This window comes from Hemitrygon akajei, chromosome 13 (genome assembly GCF_048418815.1).
Source record: "Hemitrygon akajei chromosome 13, sHemAka1.3, whole genome shotgun sequence".
Lineage (NCBI taxonomy): Eukaryota > Metazoa > Chordata > Chondrichthyes > Myliobatiformes > Dasyatidae > Hemitrygon > Hemitrygon akajei.
In genome coordinates, this window is record NC_133136.1 from 76,924,947 (window position 1) to 76,949,088 (window position 24,142).

The window sequence follows — 24,142 nt, forward strand, 5'->3', positions numbered from 1 at the left end:
CACCACAAAGATGGCTTGAAAGTAGTTGAGTGAATAAAGGTCTGTATTTTCTCATTGCAATAGAAGTTAAAGTAAATATCTGTGTTGTAAAACATTATTGTTTCCAGTGGGTTTATGAGGACATAGTATTGTGTTTGGTTTTACTTTAAAGGGGGACGATGTGTTATTATGTGTGTACATAATAACAAACTTCATTTCCCGGCATGCAATGCAGGCAGTTCACCCTGGAAATGGAAGTGACATTGGGGAGCTGGTTGTATGTTCTTGAGTCTGGCTGAAGACATTGCTGGAGTGTTTGGTAAAGAAATACAGTACTTGCTTGTGTCAAAAAAGAGCTTTAATTAGCAGTCAACCTGGACATCGGAAGTTCTGAGAGGAGGGGACTTCAAAGTAGTTCACTGCCTAAGTGCAAAAAGCAGTAGCGGGTCACTACAGCAAAAAAAAAGAGCTTTGATCAGCCACCAATCAGCATTTGGGATTGATCAGAAGACCAAAGTAAAGGAAGGAAGGGGCAAGCACACTGGTCATCTTCTGAGTGCACAGAGTCAGAGTGATGATCTTGAGGCTTTAACTCTTTGAGGCTTCCACGAAGTGAGGTTTCAATCAGAGAAAGCAAATGAAAAGAAAAGCTCAAGTTATTTTCCTTTCTTCCTTTATATCTGCTTAGCTAGAGTAGTAGAGATGCCAGGTAGGATATTTGAATGCTTCTCTTGTGGGATATGAGAAGACAGGGAGACCTCCAGTGTCCCTGATGACTATAACTGTGAGAAGTGCATCCAGCTGCAGCTTCTAACAATCTGTGTAAGGGAATTGAACCTGGAACTGGATGAACTCCAGATCATTTGGAGTCTGAGGGATGATAGATAGGATATATAGACAGGTAGTTACATCCAAGGTTCAGGACACAGGAAACTGAGTGACAGTCAGGAAGGGGAAAAGGGTTAAGGAGCCAATGCAGAGAACCCCTGTAGTTGTCAACAACTAAATCACTTTGGATACTGTTGGGGGGGGGGGGTGTTGGGGAGGTGGGGATAACCCATCAGAGGAAAGTCACAGTGGTCAGGTCTCTGGCGCTGAACCTGCCACTGTGACTCAGAAGGGAAGGGGAAAGAAGAGGCATGCAGTGGTGATAGGGGATTTGTTAGTTATGGAAATGGAAAGGAGGTACTGTGGGTGAGAATGAGATTCCCAGATGGTATGTTGTCTCCTGGGTCCCAGGATCTGGGATGTCTCAGATCAAATCCACGGCATTCTTAAGTGGAAGGGTGAGCAGCCAGAAGCCAAGATGACATGGATAGGATGAGAGATGATGTTCTGCATGGGGAGTTCAGGGAGTTAGGTGCTAAGTTAAAGGGCAGGGCCTTCAGGGTTGCGATCTTAGGACTGCTACCTGTGCCATGTGCTAGTTAGACCAGAACGAAGAAGATTATGTAGTTTAATACTTGACTAATGAGTTAGTGTGGGGTGGGGGGGGGGGTAGGCATAACATTTTTGAAGTATTGGGCTCTCTACCAGGGAAGGTGGGACCTGTACCGAAAGGATAGTTTGCACCTGAACTGGAGGGGTCTAATATCCTAGTGGGAAGACTTGTTAATGCTGCATGCTGGGGTTTAAACTAGATTTGCAGGGGTGGTGGGAACCAGAGTGTCAGAACAGTTAGTGGAGAGGTTGTGGAGGTAGATGTTGGTAAGAACTCAAACAAAGTTAGGAATCAAAAGCTTGAGCATGGTGCAACTGTGTCCTGAGCTGTGCATGTTTCAATGCAAGAAGTATCGTAGGAAAGGCAGATAATAATGCTGAAGATGAGGTAGCTGGTTTACAAACAGAGGCAATGTGATGTGAGGAGAGGCTGTTGATAGGGCAAAATTGCAGTCATTGCGGGATGACTTGCAGTGTAAAAGGTGGGCAACATCGAAAAGGTGGAATACAAGACTGAAGGTATTTTATTTTAACACATGCAGTATACGGAATAAGGTCAATGAATTTGCAGCACAGTTGCAAATTGCCATGAATAATGCTGTAGGCATTACTGAATCATAGCTAAAAGAAGATTATAGCTGAGAGCTTTATGTCCAAGGACACACACTGCATCAAAAGGACAGGCGGGAAGGCAGAGGGGGCGGCGTTGCTCTGTTGGTAAAAAATTAAACCAAATCATTAGAAAGAGCTGACATAGGGCAAGAAGGTGTTGAATCATTGTGGAAGGAGCTAAAGAAAAACAAGGGTAAATAAATGAACCCTGATGGGAGTTGTATACAGACCCCCCCCCCCCCCCCCCACAACAGTAGTAAGCATGTGGCCTACAAATTACAATGGGAGATGGAAAGAAATGGATCCATCAGGCAGACGCAGCATGGATTCAGCAAAGGCAGGTCCTGTTTGACAAACTTACTGGAGTTCTTTGAGGATATAACGAGAACAGTGGATAGAGGGAAACAGATGGACGTTATTTAATTGGATTTGCAGAAGGTGTATTAGCATGGGTAGAGGATTGGTTAACTAATAGACAGCAGAGAGCTGGGCTACAGGGGTGTTCTCTGGTTGGCAATCAGAGGTGAGTGGTGTGCTGCAGGGGTCAGTGCTGGGCCTGCAACTGTTCACAAAATACATTAACAATCTGGAAAAGGAGACCAAGTGTAGTTTATCTACATTTGCTGATGATACTAAATTAATTGGAAAAGAAAATTGTGCAGAAGATACAGAGGGTCTGCAGAGAGATATAGATAGGCTAAGTGAATGGGCAAGCGTCTGGCAGGTGGAGAACAATGTTGGTAAATGTGAGGCCATCCACTTTGGAAGGAAAATTGGAAGATCAGGTTATTATTATTTAAATGGTAAAATATCACAGTATGCTGTTGTACAGAGGGACTTGGGAGTGCTTATGCATGAATCACAAAAGGTTGGTTTGCAGATGCAGCAGGCTATCAAGAAGGCAAATGGAATACTGACCTTCATTGCTAGAGATATTGAATTTAAGAGCCGGGAAGTTATGCTGCAACTCTACAGGGCCCCACCTGGAGTACCACATGCAGTTCTAGTCTCCTTACTTGAGGAAGGATACACTGGCTTTCGAGGCAATGCAGAGGGGGTTCAGCAGTTGATTTTAGAGATGAGGGGGTTAGACTGTGAGTACAGATAGAGTCACCTGGGACTGTACTCACTGGAATTCAGAAGAATGAGAGGAAATGTTATAGAAACATATAAAATTATGAAAGGGATAGATAAGATAGAGGCAGGAAAATTGTTTCCATTGGTAGGTGAGACTAGAACTAAGAAACATAAGAAATAGGTGCAGGAGTAGGCCATCTGGCCTGTCAAGCCTGCTCCACCATTCAATAATCTAGCATGGACTCATCTCCACCTACCTGCCTTTTTCCCATAACCCTTAATTCCCCCACTATGCAAAACTTTATCCAACTTTGTCTTAAATATATTTACTGATGTAGCCTCCACTGCTTCATTGGACAGAGGATTCCACAGATTCACCACACTCGGGAAAAGCAGTTCCTCCAGATGGCCTAGTCCTGCACCTATTTCCTATGTTCTAGATAGAAAATCCATGCCAATGTTACAATAGTCATGGGGAATTTCAGTATAAAAGTAGAATGGGAAAATCAGGTTGAAGCTGGATTCCAAGAGGGGGAATTTCTTGACTGCCTATGAGATAGCTTTTCAGAGCAGTTTGTGGTTGAGCCCACAAGGGGATCAGGTATTCCGGACTGAGTATTGTGCCCTAAACCAGAATTAATAGAACTTAAGGCAAAAGAACACTTAGGGTTATGTGATCATAAGATTGAATTCACCCTGAAATTTCAAAAGAAACTAAAGTCAGATGTATCAGTATTACAGTGGAGTGAAGGAAATTACAGAGACATGAAAGAGGAGTTGGTCAGAATTGATTGGAAAAGAACACTGGCAGGGATGATGGCAGAGCAACAATGGCTGGAATTTCTGGAAGCAATTTGAAGGCACAGAATATATTTATATATATATTTATATATTCCCCAAAGCGGAAGAAGTATTCAGAATCAGAATCAGGTTTATTATCACCGGTATGTGACGTGAAATTTGTTAACTTAGCAGCAGCAGTTCAAGCAATACCTAATCTAGCAGAGAAAAATAATAATAATAAAAAACAAGTTAATCAGTTATGTATACTGAATAGTTTAAAAAACATGCAAAACAGAAATACTGTATATTAAAAAAGTGAGGTAGTGTTCAAAGCTTTAATATCCATTTAGGAATCGGATGACAGAGGGGAGGAAGCTGTTCCTGAATCTTTGAGTGTGTGCCTTCAGGCTTCTGTACCTCCTACCTGATGGTAACAGTGAGGTAACAAAAGGAAAGATGATACATCTGGGCTAACAGGAGAAGTCAGTCAACATAAAAGCCAAAGAGAAGGCATATAACAGAGCAAATATTAATGGGAAGTTAGAGGATTGGGAAGCTCTTAAAGACCAACAGAAGGCAACTAAAACAGTTATTAAGATGGTAAAGATAGAATAGGAAAGTAAGTTACTCAATATTATTAAAGAGGATATTAAATGTTTCTTCAGATACACAGAGTGTAATAGAGAGGCAAGAGTGGATATTGGACTGCTGAAAAACGATGCTGGAGAGGTAGTAATGGGGGACAAGGAAGTGGCAGACAAACTGAATAAGTATTTTGTGTTAGTCTTCACTGTTGAAGACACTAGTAGTATGCTGAAAGTTCCAAGGTATCAGGGATCATGAAGTGTGTGAAGTTACCATAACAAGAGAGAAGGTTCTTGGAAAACTGAAAGGTATGAAGGTAGATTAGTCATGTGGACCAGATGGTCTACACCCCAAGTGGCTAAAGAGATTGTGAAGGTATTAGTAATGATCTTTTGAGAATCACTAGATTTTGGAATGGTTCTGGAAGACTGGAAAATTGCAAATGTCTCTTCATTCTTCAAGGTGAGAGGCAGAAGAAAGGAAATTATAGGCCAGTTAGTCTGACCTCAGTGGTTTGGAAGATGTTGGATTTGATTATTAAAGATGAGGTGTCAGGGTACTTGAAGATACATGATTAAATAGTCCGTAGTCAGCATGGTTTCCTCAAGGGAAAATCTTGCCTGACAAATCTGTTGGAATTCTTTGAATAAATAACAAGTAGGATAGACAAATGAAAATCAGTTTATGTTGTGTACTTGGATTTTCAGAAGGGCTTTGACAAGGTGCCACACGAAGCTGCTTAACAAGCTATGAGCCTATTGTATTATTGGAAAGATTCTTGCATGGATAATGCAGTGGCTGATTGGCAGGAGGCAAAGAGAGGGAATAAAAGAAGCCTTTTCTGGTTGGCTGTAGGTGACTAGTGCTGTTCCACAGGGGTCTGTGTTGGGACTAATTCCTTTTACATTGTGTGTCAATGATTAGGATAATGTAATTGATGCAAAGTTTGCGAACGATATGAAAATAGATAGAGGAGCAAGTAGTTTTGAGGAGGTTGAGAGGCTACAGAAGGACTTAGTCAAATTAGGAGAATGGGCAAAGAATACAGTGTTATTAAGGGGAACAGGTTCTGTACTGAGAAAGCGGCATTAAGATTGAATAACAGAGTGAGATTGAGTGGTTTCCTCTTATTATTATTAAGTGGAAGGATGTTTCACCCTTCAAGTGTTTAAATACTGAAGCCCATAATGATTTGCAGGTTTAGCAAAGCTTGGGGAGACTTAAGGCAAAATGACAAGAGGTTACTGGGTCATACACTTTGGTAGAAGAAAGGGACAAATATTTTTGAAATGAAGAGAAAATACAAAAAAAAATCTGAGGCACAAAGGGACTTGGGAGCCCTTGTGTAGGATTCCCTAAAGGTTGATTTGCAGGTTGAGTCTGTGGTGAGGAAGGCAAATGCAATGTTAGCATTCACTTCAAGTGGACTAGAATATAAAAGCAAGATTGTAATGTTGAGACTTCATAAAACATTGGTGGGGCCTCACTTGGAGAATTGTGAGCAGTTTTAGGCCCCTTATCTTAAAAATAATGTGCTGATACTGGAGAGGGTTCAAAAAAGGCTAACAAAAATTATTCCAGGATTGAATAGCCTATCATATGAAGATCATCTGATGACTCTGGGCCTATATTCACTAGAATTCAGAAGAATGAGGGGTGACCTCGTTGAAACCTATCAGATGGTTAAAGGCCTTGATACAATGGATGTTTCCTCTGGTGGGAGAGTCTAAGACCAGAGGACAGCCTCAGAATAGAGGGGCTCCTTTTAGAATGGAGATGAGGAAGAATTACTTTAGCCAAGTGTAGTGAATCTGTGGAATTCTTTGCTACTGGCAGCTGTAGAGGACAAGTCTTTATGTATATTTAAGGTGGAGGTTGATAGATTCTTGATTGGTCAGGGCATGAAGTGATAAGGGGAGAAGCCAGGAGAATCGGACTGAGAGGAAAATTGGACCAGCCATGACGAAAAGGTGAAACAGACCTGATGGGCAAAATGGCCTAATTCTGCTCTTATATCTTATCGTCTTTTACCCACATTGTTTGACTTTATTAAGAACAATTATAACACAAGGTTTACATCAAACTATAAGGATAATATTTCAAAAATACAGAAAAACTTCTAATCCAAAGTAGGGCAAATAGAATTCTTCTCTTAACTTTGATAGGGTGCAAAAAGGCATGTTGAGATATGGTTTTAGAATACACTGAACACTGGCCTATATTTGCCAAAGAAAACCTAATAGTCACTAGACATTTTTATTGATGGGTTTAGACACCCACTTCTAATCTCTGTAGATATGTACAATTCAATAAATCTCTTGCCATTTTGCCTTGCATCTTCACAAGCTTTGCTAAACCTACAACTCATTATGCGATTTAGCATTCAAACACATGAAGGGTGAAACATCGTTCCACTTAATAATAAGAAGAAACACTCAATCTCATTCAAATTTAATGCCACTTTCTCAGTACACAACCTCTTTTCCCTTAATTATCTTAATATCCAAAAATCTATTGACCTGTCATAAATCCTAGCCATGCAACGGGAATCCTCTTGAATGTAACATTTCAAAGATTCTCTACCCCCCCCCCCCCCACCCATAACAAGGCAATGTCTAACTCCTTATTTTCGCACCTTGACAACTATTTCTAAACATTACAGTCAAGGGAAACATAAATCCTCGATGAGTTCACTTCTCCTTTTTCTCCAGCTCTAGAAAGCCTAGACAGATTCCCTTAATATCCACTCATAAGATGTTTCCTGCCATTGCAAGAGTCATTCTGCTGCAACTCACTGCACACCCTCTACCATAGATACAGCTTTCATCATCTGCTAACTGATAAATCAACAGATGTGTTCGGGAAGAAAAAAAATAGTGACTTGCCTTTGTGCATTTAAATGTAATTAAATTTTTAGTGCTGAGACAATTCATAACAGATGCCAAAATTTTCCCCTGTACTGGAAACTTACTTTTCAACGTGAGGTCTCATTCATTGCTATTTTATTATTAGTGGAGATTTTAAAGAGTCTGCTTGTTTTAGAACATAGAAAATAGAAAAACTACTGCACAACATAGGCCCTTTGGCCCACAATGTTGTGCCGAACATGTGCCTACTTTAGAAATTACCTAGGGTTAACCATAGTCCTTTATTTTTCTAAGCTCCATGTACCTACCCAGGAGTCTCTTAAAAGATCCTGTTGTATCCGCCTCCACCACCATCACTGGTAGCCCATTCCACATACTCACCACTCTCTGAGTAAAAAAAAATTACCCCTGTCATCTCCTCTGTACCTACTTCCAAGCACCTTAAAGCTATGCCCTCTCATGCTAGCCATTTCAGCCCTGGGAAAAAGCCTTGACTATGCACACGATCAATGCCTCTCATCATCTTATACACCTCTATCAGGTCACCTCTCATTCTCTGTCGCTCCAAGGAGAAAAAACCAAGTTCACTCAACCTATTGTTATAAGGTATTCTCCCCAATCCAGGCAACATCCTTGTAAATCTCCTCTGCACCCTTTCTCTAGTTTCCACATCCTTCCTGTAGTGAGGTGACCAGAACTGAGCACAGTACCCCAAGTGGGGTCTGACCAGGGTCCTATATAGCTGCAACATTACCTCTCGGCTCTTAAACTCAATCACATGGTTAATGAAGGCCAATGTTCCTTATGCCTTCTTAACCTCAAGGTCAAACTGTGCTGCAGCTTTGAGTGTCCTATGGACTCGGACCCCATGATCCCTCTGATCTTTCACACTGCCAAGAGTCTTACCATTAATACTACATTCTGCCATCATATTTGACCTACCAAAATGAACCACCTCACACTTACCTGGGTTGAATCCATCTGCCACTTCTCAGCTCAGTTTTGCATCCTATTGATGTCCTGCTGTAACCTCTGACAGCCCTCCACACTATCCACAACATCCTAACCTTTGAGTCATCAGCAAATTTACTAACCCAACCCTCCACTTCCTCATCCAGGTCATTTATAAAAATCACGAAGAGAAGGGGTCCCAGAACAGATCCCTGAGGCACTCCACTGGTCACCAACCTCCATGCAGAAAATGACCCGTCTACAACCACTCTTTGCCTTCTGTGGGCAAGCCAGTTCTGGATTCACAAAGCAATGTCCCCTTGGATTCCATGCCCCCTTACTATCTCAATAAGCCGTGCATGGGGTACCTTATCAAATGCCTTGCTGAAATCCATATACCCTATATATACTGCTCTATCTTCATCAAGGTGCTTAGTCACATCCTCAAAAAATTCAATAAGGCTCGTAAAGCACGACCTGCCTTTGATAAAGCCATGCTGACTATTCCTAGTCATATTATGCCTCTCCAAATGTTCTTAAATCCTGCCTCTCAGGATCTTCTCCATCAATTTACCAACCACTGAAGCAAGACTCACAGGTCTATAATTTCCTGGGATATCTCTACTCCCTTTCTTGAATAAGGGAAAAATATCTACAACCCTCTAATCATCCGGAACCTCTCCTGCCCCCATTGATTTTGCAAAGATCATTACCAGAGGCTCAGCTATCTCCTCCCTTGCCTGCCACAGTAGAATGGGGTATATCCTGTCCAATCCCGGTGACTTATCCAACTTGATGCTTTCCAAAGGCTCCAGCACATCCTCTTTCTTAATATCTATATGCTCAAGCTTTTCAATCCGCTGTAAATCATCCCTACGATCGCTGAGATCCTTTTCCGTAGTGAATACTGAAGCAAAGTATTCATTAAGTACTTCTGCTACCTCCTCCAATTCCATTTTCCACTGTCACATTTGATTGGTCCTGTTCTCTCATGTATGATCCTCTTGCTTGTCACATTCTTGTAGAATGCCTTGGGGTTTTCTTTAATTCTGTTCACCAGGGCCTTCTCATGGCCCCTTCTGGCTCCCCTAATTTCATTCTTAAGCTCCTTCCTGCTAGCCTTATAATCTTCTAGATCTCTATCATTACCTAGTGTTTTGAACCTTTCATAAGCTTTCCTTTACTTCTTGACTAGATTTACAACAGCCTTTTTACACCACGGTTCCTGCACCCTACCATCCTTTCCCTGTCACATTGGAATGTATCTATGCAGAACTCCACGCAAATATCCCCAGAACATTTGCCACATTTCTGCCGTACATTTCCCTGAGAACATCTGTTCCCAATTTACGTTTCCGAGTTTTTACCTGATAGCTTCATATTTCCCCTTACTCCAGTTAAACGTTTTCCTAACTTGTATGTTCCTAACCCTCTGTAAAGCTATGGTAAAGTAGAATTAACTGTGATCACTAGCTCCAAAATGCTCTTCCACTGAGAGACCTGACATTTGACCAGGTTCATTTCCCAATACCAGATGAAGTACAGCCTCTCCTCTTGGAGGCTTATCTACATATTGTGTCAGGAAACCTTCCTAAACACACCTAACAAACTCCACCCCATCTAAACTCTTTGCTCTCGGAAGCTGCCAATCAATATCTGGGAAATTAAATTCACCTGCCATGACAACTCTGTTATTATTACATCTTTCCAGCATCTATCTCCCTATCTGCAACTCAATGTCCCTGTTACTATTGGGTGATCTATAAAAAACACACCCAGTAGAGTTATTGACCCCTTCCTGTTTCTAACTTCCACCCACAGAGACTCAGTCCATAACAATCTGTCCATGACTTCCTCCTTTTCTGCAGCCTTGACACTATCTCTGATCAGCAGTGCCATGCCCCCACCTCTTTTGCCTCCCTCCCAGTCCTTTCTGTAATATCTAAAGCCTGGCACTCTAAGTAACCATTCCTGCCCCTGAGCCATCCAAGTCTCTGTAATGGCCAAAGCATCATAGTTTCTGGTACTGATCCACGCTCTAAGCTCATCAACTTTGCTCTGCCTTTTACCTCTCTTTTAATCGCATCTTGAGAACGTAGAACAAAGAACCATACAGTGCAGTGTCCCACAATGTTGTGCTGACCTTTTAACTTACTCTAAGACCAATCCATACTTCTCTTCAGCATAGACCTCCATTTTCTTTCATCCAAATGGCTATCTAAGAATATCTTAAATGTTGCTAATATATCTGCCTCTATCACTACTCCTGGCAGCATGTTCCATGCACCTACTAATCTCGGTTTTAAAAAATACTACTGACATCCACTCTATACTTTCATTCAATTACATTAAAATTATGCCCTCTCATACTAGCCATTTCCACCCTGGATGGATATAATATACTAAAACATTCAAGTAATATTTAAAAGGAAGTTTGTCAGACAATGAGCAGATGTTATGATAGCTGACAACTATTTTGAAGAGGTGGACTTTAAGGAGTGTCTGAAGGAGTAAGGAGAGATGGAGCTGGATAGGTTTAGGTCTTCATCAACTGGTCAGGGTGAGGTTTCTGAATCTCCTGATTACTCAAAGATTTTCTGGGTCATCTATAAGGTAAAAGTCAGATATGTGATTAAATGCTTTCTCCACTTGTCTAAATGAGTACAGCTTCAGAAAGACTGCAGCTTAATTAAACAAGTTACTCGACTAATATGATATCTGTGACATGGTGTACTTTTATAATGAAAGTTATCCATTCTGGTGTGTACCAGCTTCAAAAATACACTGCAGTCTCTTACCATTTTAACAGGACCTTCCAAATCACCAGCTTCCGATAGATAGAAAGTCAAGAGCAGGTAGCAAATTGAATCAAAACTTCCTCCAAATTTCCTGACGTGGAAATACATTGTAATCTATCATTCCCATTGAGTGGAACTTTTCAAACTTGGTACTCAGAGTATTTTACCTTCTCAGCACAGACTTCAACAATTCAAGACAGATAGCTCACTACCATCTCCTTTAAGATAAAAAGGCATGGGATACTTTATCAGCAAAAACACATCAGTAAAGCAAAAACACATTGAAAATCAAAACTATTTTCTTTGTAATGCCCATTTTTATTGATTTCATATAGTGTGAAACATACATACAACATAATAGAGAAAACTAAAAATCTTGTGCAATGTAAGGACAATCTAGTATCTGTTATCACCTTACCCCATGCATGGCTTAATAAATTTAGGAACATAACTAATGTTTTTATAGAATAAATTGCTTCTTTATAAATCTAAATAATTCATTAGTTGTTTTATACTAGGTGAATTTTACTGTAATTATTTCGTATCTTCTTCATCTCTTGAATGTTCTCCCTTATTAAATTAGTTTATATTACCCTTTACCCTACCTACATTTTTTCTCCAGTGACAATATTGAACAATAGTGCATCCACTCCTTTAATCTCTAATGCTTTATGTCCTAATGGTTTATCAATATTCAAAATGAGAGCCAGCACAGCACTGCTTTTATTTTACTCAAACTGCCATAAAATACCAATGGATTTCTTAAATTGACAAGGTAAAAGATAACCGGAAATGAATGGTTTATTAAGCTGAAGCCAAAACTGATGTTTGCATGTCAGTGAGTGGTAACGAATAGCTTGAAGCGCACGAAAACAATTTCAGGAATTAAAAATAAACAAGCAAACCAATGGATTCAAGGGTGGGGTATATAGCAAAACGTGCCCAAGATCCCTACTTTATCCAGGAGATAGATAATCATAAACAGTGAAGAAAAACCAAACCGCTTTCGCCCCGATACCATACACTGTCCTCGGAACAATCAAAAGTTGCGCTGTCAATTATATTTTGGGAAAGCCAACCGGGATAGGTGTGAATTTAATTAACTTGAAGTTTGGGACTCATCTGTAAGGACAACTCGGCTCTGCTACACAGATTGATGCGCTGGATCACAGGAAAGAATCATTACTCACCCGGCAGAAAGCCGAGGGATAAGTCAGTGTTAGTTGTGCTTGTGTCCCGGGGTGTGAGAGAGTCCGGTTTGCACAACTCGAAGCTGGGAGCAGGGCGGTCGCTCGGGCACGCGCCGCCCCGGGCTCGCGCCGTCGTTGACCCAGCGCACGCCGCTTCGCCGTGCCCGTGAACAGGTGTTGCCATTGGCGCCGTTCGCGCAACTCCTCGCTGGAGTTCGTTCCTCCCATACAATTTCGCTTTATTTCCTCCCCCTCCACACCCCCTTTTTGCCTGGTGTCTTCGTCTTCTCAACCCCTTCGGGAACCGGGCAGCGAGTAAACCAGAATTAGTAAAATATCATGGACGTCAAGAGAGTGGAAAGCGTTTCGGCAAAACTGGAAGGCGGCTCGAGTGGCGGTGGCGGTAGGAGAGCATGTTGTCACAACTGGGGCACTGACCCCCTCTGTCTGTCTCTCTTCCCCCTCCGTGATGTTTGCCTCTGCATGACATTGATTAAGGAATTGGGGTGAGAGAGCTGCCGAGCATGTATGTTTACTGTTGACAAGCAAACCATTCCATTGATGGGACTTCACGTACTTTTGCCTTTCCAGTTAAATAAACGCAGCAGGTTTAAAGAGGGATTTTGAGATATCTCGATTATGCCTTGTTAATCCGGAGAGTGTTTTAGATAGGAGTGTCAAACCTCATTTGAACCTTGTATTGAACTTTCTCCAGAATCAAAATGTAAAATGTCCATGCCGGCTTTGTCGTTGCTCCTCTGCTCTGTGGGCTTTGACTAATTCTAGTTGCCTTCGGTTGTTTTGGGCTTGAAATTACTTGTGACATCCATTTGTTTCGATCGTTTGAAATGTACATGTGCCTTGAACAAGGTTTAGTTTCCTTAATATTTCCTGTTTGAAATAATTAAATGTGTGAACTGAGAAGATTTTGCCGGGACTATAGCTTCCGTATCAATTCCCTGGGCGGAAGACACCAACTTTCACCGTGCGACGCGAAGTCTTAAATAATGAATATTGTTTTACGTGCGAGGTGTAGTGCTAACGAAAGATGAATGACAGCACATTTCACATATGAAATCCAAAGGTTGTCTCATCGGCTTTAAAGCTAAATTGAAAGCCATCCTCCCTCTTCTAGGGTTTCTTGATTGAAAAAGGAGTTAACTAATTAAGAACTACTGTATACCTGTAAGAAGTTAACATAACCCAAAGCATAGTGTTTGTGTTTTGTATGAATGTATTACTGAGAAAAGAAAAGGTTTTCACTCTCCAAGATATTTGACTGCTGTGTTTCAGATTACTCCAGAACATGATCCAGAATACTCATGAGTAAAGTTAACCTAGCCTTCCATTTATTGAGGTATTCAGTACTGGTTATCTTTCCCTTTCAGGCATCATTAGCGATCATTCTCAGCCCACCCTTGGTATGAATTGTACACTTTACTTAAGCAATAGTGTAAATACCAGGACTCGGGATATATAGTTGTATGATCATAAAGCATCTTGTTTTTTTCTGTAGTATGCATTCTGTTTAAATATTAGAGAGTTTATTGTCCATTTATTGAATTAAGGATTTTCTGTAACTGGATCAGGCAAAGCACAAGTTTGTTAACCTGTTTCTTTAATTCAAGTCATCAAACTTGCAGAATCAGTGAGTTTAAGGGAGTTTAAGAGATTTCGTTTTAAATCTTCCTCAGCATAATCATGTGAAGGAATAATGCAGCTGTATATTTGCCTTAATGATTGTGTTACAGCCCCTGCCTTAGCTCTTCACACTGATCTATTTTTGTGAGTTTTAATGATATTCTTTATGTTGTTGTGCAGTAGTAAATACACAACTGGTCAAATACAGTAGCATTGAATTGACCAGGATTGATTCATTCCCAGGTTTGGTAGAACAGCAGATGCCCATGCAAAGCATGTTGTGAGAAAACTTGTCTGACCCTTTAGCATGATTCTGAACGACTTCCTTTAAAAATATTCATTGAAAAGAAGAAAATGTTATACTTGATAAACCCTCATTTAGATAATAGATAATATAATTTGGCACAAATATTTTATATCAGCTTAAAGAATAAGTTGGGGATATTCAAGGCAAAAGAATGTCTTTCCTTAATCTTGAATGTCTCCTGAATGTCCCTGTCAAGGTGTGGACTGTGCTTGTGCATTGAGGAATTTCTTTGATTAAATCAGCTTGTAAGATCTGAAATATTAAGGGAGCAATATTGCTGATATGCCATAACTGACAGCTTTTTTTCATTGGTTCTGATAAAATCTTAGTTCTTGAGAGCTGAAATATCAAAGCTACATGATTCTATCACTTGGAATTGATTTAAATAAGTTGAAGATTATTTTCTGTTAAAATGGTGAAGTATAAGTACTACCCTTGGAGCTTCATGCTATTTTGTATTTATTGACTTTGAATTATTATTACATTTAAAAAAATTCAAATTTTTCTTTTGTCCAGTTTTGCACTTTATTCTTGTGTTTTATTCCAGTGAAATCTCTCTCTGCTTCTATAGCATACAAGGTTATAATTAGTATTACCATGTTGCATTTGTGCTCCAGCTGCTTTCTGGTTCCCTTCCATCTGTGTGATACCATATGGTATCCTTTGGTCAGGAAAACAACCAGTGAATTTCATTGATGATGACAGTACTCCTAGTTGTTGGTAGGTGCTGTGAGATTGGTATCTTCTGTTGCCTAATAGTGGTGTCACAGAATTGAAAAAGCTTTTCAGTAGCTAAGACAGTCACACATTACTGACTACAATGTATTTAAAGACATGCAAATAGACTACTTATATATCTGTATTGCTTTAAAGCAGTTCACCTCAACTTAACTCAATCCTCCTATATTGTTCTCTGGCTACAATTTTGCCATTCGATGTTTCTTTTTTTAAAAAAAGTAAATACGCTGCAGCAACATTTGAGAATTTGGCTTGTAGCTTAAGTAACTTGACAAGATAGTTTTGACTAATCTATAATTTATATCCATTTCAGTATTCCAAAGATGTCCTGAAGTGCTGTGTTGCAGCTCAGAAACCACTTCCTTCACTTTCTCTATGAAAGCTTTAATCTTGTGTTAGTAAAAAAAAATCTAGCAAATATAGCAATAGTATTTAATACTATAGATTTCTGATTATGATCATTTATTTCCTTGAGTTTCAGTTCTAACAGTAAATATTTCATATATTTTCATTAGGTATTGATTAAATGACAGCAGAAAAGATAAGTTACACTTTCTGTTTCATGTTAACATCCATACTATATTTTGATGCAGATTAGCAATATTATGATGTATTTCCATATTTTTTTTAATTGAATAATGAGAAAAATAGATTACAAAGCTAAAAAAGTGAACATTGTTTTGAAGTTTGTTATGAACAGAAAAAGAAGGACATTTTATGAATTCAATCTGTCCATCTGTGTATCTGTATTACTTTCTCAGTCATGGGATCCAGGGTAAATTGAAAGTTTGGATTTGGAACTAGCTTGCCTATAGAAGACAGAGAATGGGAATGGAAAGCTGTTATTCTGGCTAGATGTCTATGATCAGTGGTGTTCCACAGAGATTGGTGCTGGGACCTCCATTTGTGAAGTGTATCAATGATTTGAATGAAATGTGGATAGGTGTATTAACAAGTTTATGGATGACATCAAGAATGATGAGTTGTGCACATTGTAAATGACTATCAAAGAACACATCAAGATACAGCTCAATCATGGGCAGAAAAGTGGCAGACAGAGTTTAATTTGGGCAAGTGTAAGGTGTTGTACTTTGGGAGGTCAAATTGAAGCTGTTGATAGACCCCTTAATAGCACTGAGGTGCAGAGGGATTTTGGGGGCCAAGTACATGCATATCCACATGGCTATGCATGTGGATGGTATGGTAAAGAGGTGTATTGTATGCTTGGTAGTGGTGTTGAGTATAAGTGGAAGGAAGTCATGCTGGACCTATATAAAACTTAAGTCAGACTGCACTTGGAGAACTGCAGTTCTGGTTGTCCATGATAGAAAGGATGTGGAGACTGTGGAAAGAGTGCAGAAAAAGTTTACGAGGATGCTACCTAGGTCAGAGGATATGAGCTATAAGGTCAAGTTAGATAAACTTTGTCTGTTCTCCTTAAAATGCCAGAGGCTAAAAAGAGACCTGATAGAGATTGAGAGTTGAGAGGTATAGCTAGGGTAGATAGTCAGTATCTGTTCCCCAGGATTGAAATGTTAAACACCATGACATGCTATTAAAGCTGGGGGACTGGAAGCATAAAAGTGATGTGAGAGGCAAGGTCTTTTTTATTTTAAACGCAGAGAGTGTTAAGCGTCTGGAATGAGTTACTGGGGGTAGCAATGGAATCAGGCAGCTTCGTGAAGTTTAAGAGGTTTTGAGATGGATTATGAAGGAAATGGTGGGATATAGAAGATAAACAAGAAGAGGACACAGAATAAATTGGTATTAAGATTAGCATAACATCATGGGCCAAATGACTTGTCCGTTGCTATTCTGTCTATATGTTCTGTTTTTAAAATGCCTTTCGCAAGGGCTGGTTAGTACAGCAACTTCAATAATGATATAAAGTTTAATATAGTTTCCTCAGTGTAAGAAGAATTAGGAGAGACCCTTGTATGTGCTCATGAGTATTTATTTTGATTGTGTCAAAAAAGATAACTCAGTTTTTACTTGCTGAACTTTCTGTAACCAGAGAATACAAGTCTATGGTTATTAAAAAAAAAATCATACCAGAGCATCTTTTCCAAGTAATTGTTTCTGCGAAAAATGTACAATTTAAAATGGTGGTGGAAGCAAAAACAGTATTACTAATATTCAAACAATCATCTGGCTGTAGGTTAAGTTAGATACAACTTTCAATGAGTTGGCAAAGAGATTTTTTTTTCTCCAAATTGCTATAATGCTAAAATTTTGTTTGAATATTCAGTTAAATTAACTGAGAAATTAAACATTTATACTCTGTTTAGAGGACTGATGTGTTCTATTCTAATTTAATTACTTAAATGATTTAATAAGGAAATGCTTTTGAAGTGGTTATCTGTGGTCACCATCCAGATAAAAACAATTGTTGAAGAACCCAAGCTGTCATATACAATAAAAGGTGGGGAGGGGAGGTTTTCCATTAATTATAAATACTTCTGGATGTCAATCCAACATTCAGAGCTCAGAGTTATATAATCAGAATGTGATTCTTCTGCACGTGTCAGCAAATACCAGACTACAGTATCAGTCTAAGGGAGAAAAAAACTGGAAGCATCAAATGCATGTTCACTTATGTTTTTAGTGCTGACAGAAAGAAGAAGTACTTGTTTGAGTTTTCAATTTCATATATGCTATTGTCTGCACCTGCTGTGGGTGATCTGCAGTTGCTTGAATTGTTTCTGGCTTGGTAAGAATACTAAGAATACTAACTGGTTGAAGGCTTACTCCTTCCTACAGGTTAAGAGGTGAAATAATTTGTGAAGTCAAAGGCAGTCGAGTTTATTATGCTATGCAATAAACTTGACTTTAATGAAATACTTATTTGCAGCAATGTCACAGGCATGTAGCATCATATAAGCAGAATTCACAAGGAAAACATAAATTAAGCATACACACAATTTTTACAAGAAAGAACTCAAAGAATGAAAAGCCCACTGTAGTGCAAAGGGATCATAATATTTCTAAACAGTAGTGATTAGGTTTTTGTAGTTGTTTTAAGAACTAAATGGTTGAAGGGAATTAGGGGTTCTTGCACCTGGTGATGTTGGACATAAGGTTTTTGTACCACCTGCCCAATGCTAGCTGTGAGAAGATGGCATGCCCCAGTTTGTATGGATCGTTGACAATGAACTTCATCTTCTTGAGGCAGTGCCTGCTGTCCAAATTATTCAATGCCTTCTGTAGCTTTTTGCATTCCTGCACATTCAAACTGCTGTATCAGACCATGATGCAACAAGTCAAAAGTACACCACAGAAATTCTTTAGTGTTTGTGACAAGATGAATTTTTTAAACCTATAAAGAAACTAAAGACATTGGTACACCTTGCTTGTGCTTCCATTTATGTACTGGGGCCCAGAACGGGTCAACTGATATATTAATGTCCAGGAATGTAAAATGGAAAATTCTAAATAAATTAATTAATAGGTCTAAATACCTCAATTTCACATGCTTTGTGCATTTTACTGTCATCTAACTTTGGAGGAATACAAATGTGTAACAAAACTTTTTCATTCTACTTTTTGCATTGACAGTACTGTCACTTACTTATTTATGAATACATTACAGCCAAAATTAAAAGGTTATCAACATTCGAAGTCCAGAGATTTTTTTTTTAATTTTGGAAGTTGAAGTTCAGAGAAGCATGAGACCATGTTTGTCTGAACATATTCTTCAAGGTTGAGTGAGATGTGACATGATTTGTAAATCCTGAATGTCAAATCCAGGTCCTATGTTAGAATCAAAATATATTTCTGGTATGGAAAAATAGGCAAGAATTAATCCTGATACAGAGCTCAGACAAAAAATGTTAACCAGATGCTGACCTGCTGAGTTCTTTCAGCAGCTGGTATTTTGCATCAGATTCCAACATCTACAGACTTAGGTGTCTCCAAGAATTCATTAAAGAAATGTTGATGAACAGGGATCAGTAAGGAATTTGGTGTGCTTGATCTTTTGTTGTTACATTTTAAATTGCTAGATAGAACATAGAATCTAACATCAGTATTTGTCTGTTTTAAAAATGCTAATTATGTGCCCAATATTTGTTTCATAAGCCCATTGCCAAGTTATGCAAAATTTAGTCAGAAAATTAGCTGTTTCCTTCCTAGGTTCTTAGGATTGCTGAACACTGCCACAGAAATTGGTATGTGTCCCATTGTCCACAGATGCCATGCCAAGAAAAGATGTGCCAACTCTTGTTTTCATATCAATTGATCGCATGACTTACCTTCCACCAAGGAATTAGCTGGATAAGAGGATTGTTTCTAAGTCTGCTGCTGTATAATGAGAGTCATTAGAATACTGTTGCTTATGATTCTTTCTGGACTATATTTTTGGTTGCATGTATTCATAATCAAAGCGGTGCTCCCTTTTGCATATCTCTTTTGAAATTCATTTTGTCATCCTCATTTGCAGAAGTAAGGTTGTTAACAAGGTGAAAACAATACTACTCACAAATTATCAAATACTCTTTGGATGCATTTTGTTATAGCTTTGAATCTATCTCCCTGCATCTATTGGGTAGTAGCCTTTAGACACCCTGCTTGATACACTGAATCAGGCACTGTTGGTGCTCAATTTCACTATTTTAGAAACACCATGTACCACAGGAAAAAATCTTTCCTGGTAATTATTGGAACTTTAATATAACATTTGCTGGATTTAGCTTGGTTCTGACAGATGGTTATCAGAAGTAGTCATGTTTGACTTATGGAAGCCAAGTTCATACAATGTATTACACAGTTGTAAGTTTCATTAGATATTGGGGAAGGGTCTGAAAACTTATGGTGAACTTTATCCCTGTGTAAGTGCACAATAAGGTTCTAAACCTAGAACTTTAGCAGAAGTTCCCAAAATGTAACCTGGCCAAAAGAGCAACGAATGTCAGTGGGAACAATTTGTTCCCATTGTTTCCTTGCATTTATATTTTCTTATCTTTTTATCTAGTATACCTAATATTAAGAGAGGTAACAGGTACACAGCCAAGCACCCAAGCAATCACATTGTCAAGTTGGCCGATGACACAACAGTGGTGGGGCTCATCAGCAACAGCAAACTGAGGGACAGCCTAGAGAGAGGAGGTGGAAGAGCTCGAGACCTGGTGCTAGGTGATTAATCTCTTCCACAATGTCATCAGGTCAGAGAAGGTGGTTATCAACTTCAGGAAAACCTGCACCATTCACACCACTCTTCACATTGGCAGCACAGCAGTTTCAAATTCCTTGGACTCATCCTCCACAGTCAAGAAAGCTCACCAATGCCTCTACTTCCTGAGGAAGTTGAAGAGAGCTGGACTATGCACACCAATACTCACGAAACTCTACAGATGCGCAGCTGAAAGCATCCCAACATGGTTAGTGCGACACTATTACAGATCAGGGCGCCGGAGTTCAGAGTTCAATTCTGGAGCCGACTGTAAGGAGTTTGTACATTGGGTGACTGGGTGAGTTTCCTGCACAGCCATAGATGTATAATTAGAAGGTTAATTGGTCATTGTAATTTGTCGCGTGATTAGGCTGGGGTTAAATAGGTGAGTTGCCGAGCGGTGAGGCTCATTAGGTCAGAAGGGTCTATTCCATACCATGCCACCAAATAAAATAAGTAAATCATTGTGGGCTATGCAATTTGCCCTGCAGCAGACAGGAGGGCTCCACAAAGGGGAGTTGAAACCGTTAAATGATTCACTAGCACCAGACTACTCATCATTAAGGACATATTTACAGAAAGGTGCTGGGGGAGAAAAGGCAGGCAAAATCATGAAGGATCCTACCCACCCTGCTTATGGACTCTTTATCCCACTCCATCAGGATGGAGGTTGTGTAGCATCCATGCCTGGACTATCAGACTCAAAACAGTTACTTCTTCCAATCCATCATGTTGATCAACACTTCCACCCATTAACCATCCATTAACCACCCTGCATCACCACTACATCCACATCAGGCACTTCTCTTCCAATTCATTCCGCCTTGCGCTGCCACTTTCTAACAGTTCCTGCCCTACTGGTTTCATATGCCCTACTGCTACCTAAAAGAGTTCCTCTTGCCAAGAGTCACTTTTTCACTTTATCATTTCCTGTTATATTCAAATACTCCTGCACCTAATGTCACTTTATGTACATACTATCAGTCTATATATTAAAAAAAACCACAAGAACGTAAGAAATAGGAGCAGGAGTCGGCCATCTGGCCCATCGAACCTGCTCCGCCATTCAATAAGATCATGGCTGATCTGTCTGTAAAGTCAGCTCCATCTACCTGCCTTTTCCCCCATAACCCTTAATTCCCTTACTACATAAAAGCCTTTCTAACTGTATCTTAAATATATTTAGTGAGGAAGCCTCAACTGCTTCCCTGGGCAGAGAATTCCACAGATTCACCACTGTCTGGGAAAAACAGTTTCTCCTCATCTCTGTCCTAAATCTTCTCCCCTGAATCTTGAGGCAATGTCCCCTAGTTCCAGTTTCACCTACCAATGGAAACAACTTTCCTACTTCTATCTTATCTATCCCTTTCAAAATTTTGTAAGCTAATCTTGTGTACATACGGCCACTCTCAAGTTACTTGTACATTGTGTTTTGTAAGATTGCTTTTATATTTATTCTGTTTTATATGTTTATTGTGTGTTTTTTAAATATTGCATCAGATCTGGAGTAACAGTCATTTCATGTACTGAAGAAAGACAATGCACAATCATTCTTTAATTATTTTTGAACCTGGCTATCGATACAATGATGGGTAAACTTTTGGGTTTTATTCTCTGGTTTGATATTACTGTCATATAATGCTTTGGTAATCAATATTTTAATAGTATTCATATGCTTACTAAATTCATACTTTGAAATGGCACGATAACATAATGGTTAGCACAATGCTTTACGGTACCATGTTCAATTCCCACCACTGCATGTAAGGAGTTTGTACGTTCTCCCTGTGACTGTGTGGATTTCCTTTAGGTGCTCCAGTTTCCTCCCACAGTCCAAAGATGTACTGATTAGTAGGTTAATTGGACATTGTAAATTATCCTGTGTTAGGCTAAAATTAAATCAGGACTTTGCTGGGTGGCACAGCTCGAAGGGCTGGAAAGGTCTATTCTGCACTGTATCTCAACAAATAAATAAGGAGCTGAATAGTTTAAAATGGTTTCCAAGTGGCAGTAAGATTTCTTGTATAGTACAACAAACTTAATCTGCCAGGAAAATCTTCTTATCTACACTATAAACAGTCATCTCCTTTGTTCTGGATTCCCATTTGAGGAAAGAATATCTAACTTATCAGTTCTCCTCAGAATTTATTTCAGTAACATTACCCTTCATTCTTTTGAACTACAATATGAGCCTATCCCAAACAATAAAATTGGAAATACAAGATCCCCTTTTTCTATGTTGCAATGCTGCTAAATATTATGGGCTTTCAGTATGTCTAATGTGTAAATCTATTGCTTTTCAGTATCAGTAGATATTTCATTTCTCTTCTATGTTGGAGTTTCAATATAGTTCAATTTTGTGTAGCTGTTTAGTTTAGCTAACGCATATGAGAATGTTTTATGATCGACTGTAATTCTGTGAAGCATGTCTCTAAGTGACTATTTGCTGTGAGCTGGTAACCACCTTTAACAGGTAGACGTTTATGTAGTTGTCCTTGTATTTCCTTTTAAAGTTGGAATAGTTTGAAGGCCTATTCATGCTTGTATTAATGATTTTTGAATTATAATCCGTCTGACTGTGGCTTATTGCTTCCTAATTGTCTATATTTGCTTCCTGTCTCTTTCACCCCTGCCCCCCCCCCACATATCACTAATATCGATTGATTCGTGACTTCCAAACTACTGTAACCTTCCAGATTAAGGCAACTCTGGAAGAATACAACTTGTGCATCCACTCTTTCTGTGGTCAGTATCTTTTTAAGTAACTGTTTGCTACAGGTTAGCGGTCCAGAGAATTTGTCAGCTTTGTCTCTTCAGCCTGACCTCAAAGCATGAGTATCAGAAGAAATGTTGCAACAAGATAATCAGTGTTGTTGCTATCATGGTGTCAGCAAAGATAACTTTTTGTTGATGTTGTCTCATAGACAACCATTAACTCTTCTTTGTGGTGGCGTGTTGGGGAGGAAGCATTAAGAAGAGGGACGCCTCACATCTTAATAAGCTGGTAAGGAAGGCGGGCTCTGTCGTGGGCAAAGTACTGGAGAGTTTAACATCGGTAGCTGAGCGAAGGGCGCTGAGTAGGCTACGGTCAATTATGGAAAACCCTGAACATCCTCTACATAGCACCATCCAGAGACAGAGAAGCAGTTTCAGCGACAGGTTACTATCGATGCAATGCTCCTCAGACAGGATGAAGAGGTCAATACTCCCCAATGCCATTAGGCTTTACAATTCTACCGCCAGGACTTAAGAACTTTTTAAAAGCTATTATTAATGCTTTTTGAGATAGTGATTTAGATGCATATCATATTTTTTACAGAGTTAAGTATTGTATGTAATTAGTTTTGCTACAACAAGTGTATGGGACATTGGAAAAAAAGTTGAATTTCCCCATGGGGATGAATAAAGTATCTATCTATCTATCTATCTATCTATCCTTGGTGTTTGGAGCCATAGAGTGCCTGTTGTATGTAGACTAGCTGAAATCCACCTTAATTAATCCCTTTTGAAGAGATGCATGACTTTGCCACAAAAATAAAAGAGAAGGATCATGAGATGGGGGAGATGATCAACGGCATCACGTTCCTTGATTGTAAGGTCCATCATGCCACGTGGGTAAAGGAATGGCTCTACAGATGCTAAAGGTCAAAGTTTAGCCCAGCATCCATGACCGAAGGAACAGATACTGAGTGAAAAGTACAAGAAGCCCAGCATTGTTCTGAAGCCACAACATGCGCAGCAACTATACCTAAGCCCCTATCCGACTGAAGATCCAAGAACTGATCAAGAAATCAGAGACCAAATCAGAACTACTGAAAGAAACAAAGAAACACTTTGAATATCCCTCCAACTTTCTTTGATGCGCGCACACTTAACTTCATCCCAAATCAACTGGATCAGTCCTGCCTTGCTGACTTTGCTGAAAAGTGGAATATCCAAATGCCAAATAAAAATGCAGTCGTTTGAGCAGACAGTGTTCCTGCTGAAACTCAAAACGTCAGCAGTGA

At 39.5% G+C, this 24,142-nt stretch overlaps 1 protein-coding gene across 2 annotated transcripts in view; it reads left to right on the forward strand.

The window, feature by feature from the left end:
* Positions 1–12,454: 12,454 nt before the first annotated feature.
* kcnip4a (potassium voltage-gated channel interacting protein 4a) overlaps positions 12,455–24,142 on the forward strand; it is a 1,148,311-nt gene continuing 1,136,623 nt past the window's right edge. For both annotated transcript variants that reach the window (XM_073064912.1, XM_073064910.1), the window contains exon 1: positions 12,455–12,685. Coding sequence is in view for 1 of the 2 variants with exons in the window: in XM_073064910.1 (XP_072921011.1) it covers positions 12,622–12,685 (64 nt within the window). In the remaining variant the exon portion in view is untranslated. The remainder of the gene's footprint in view (positions 12,686–24,142) is intronic.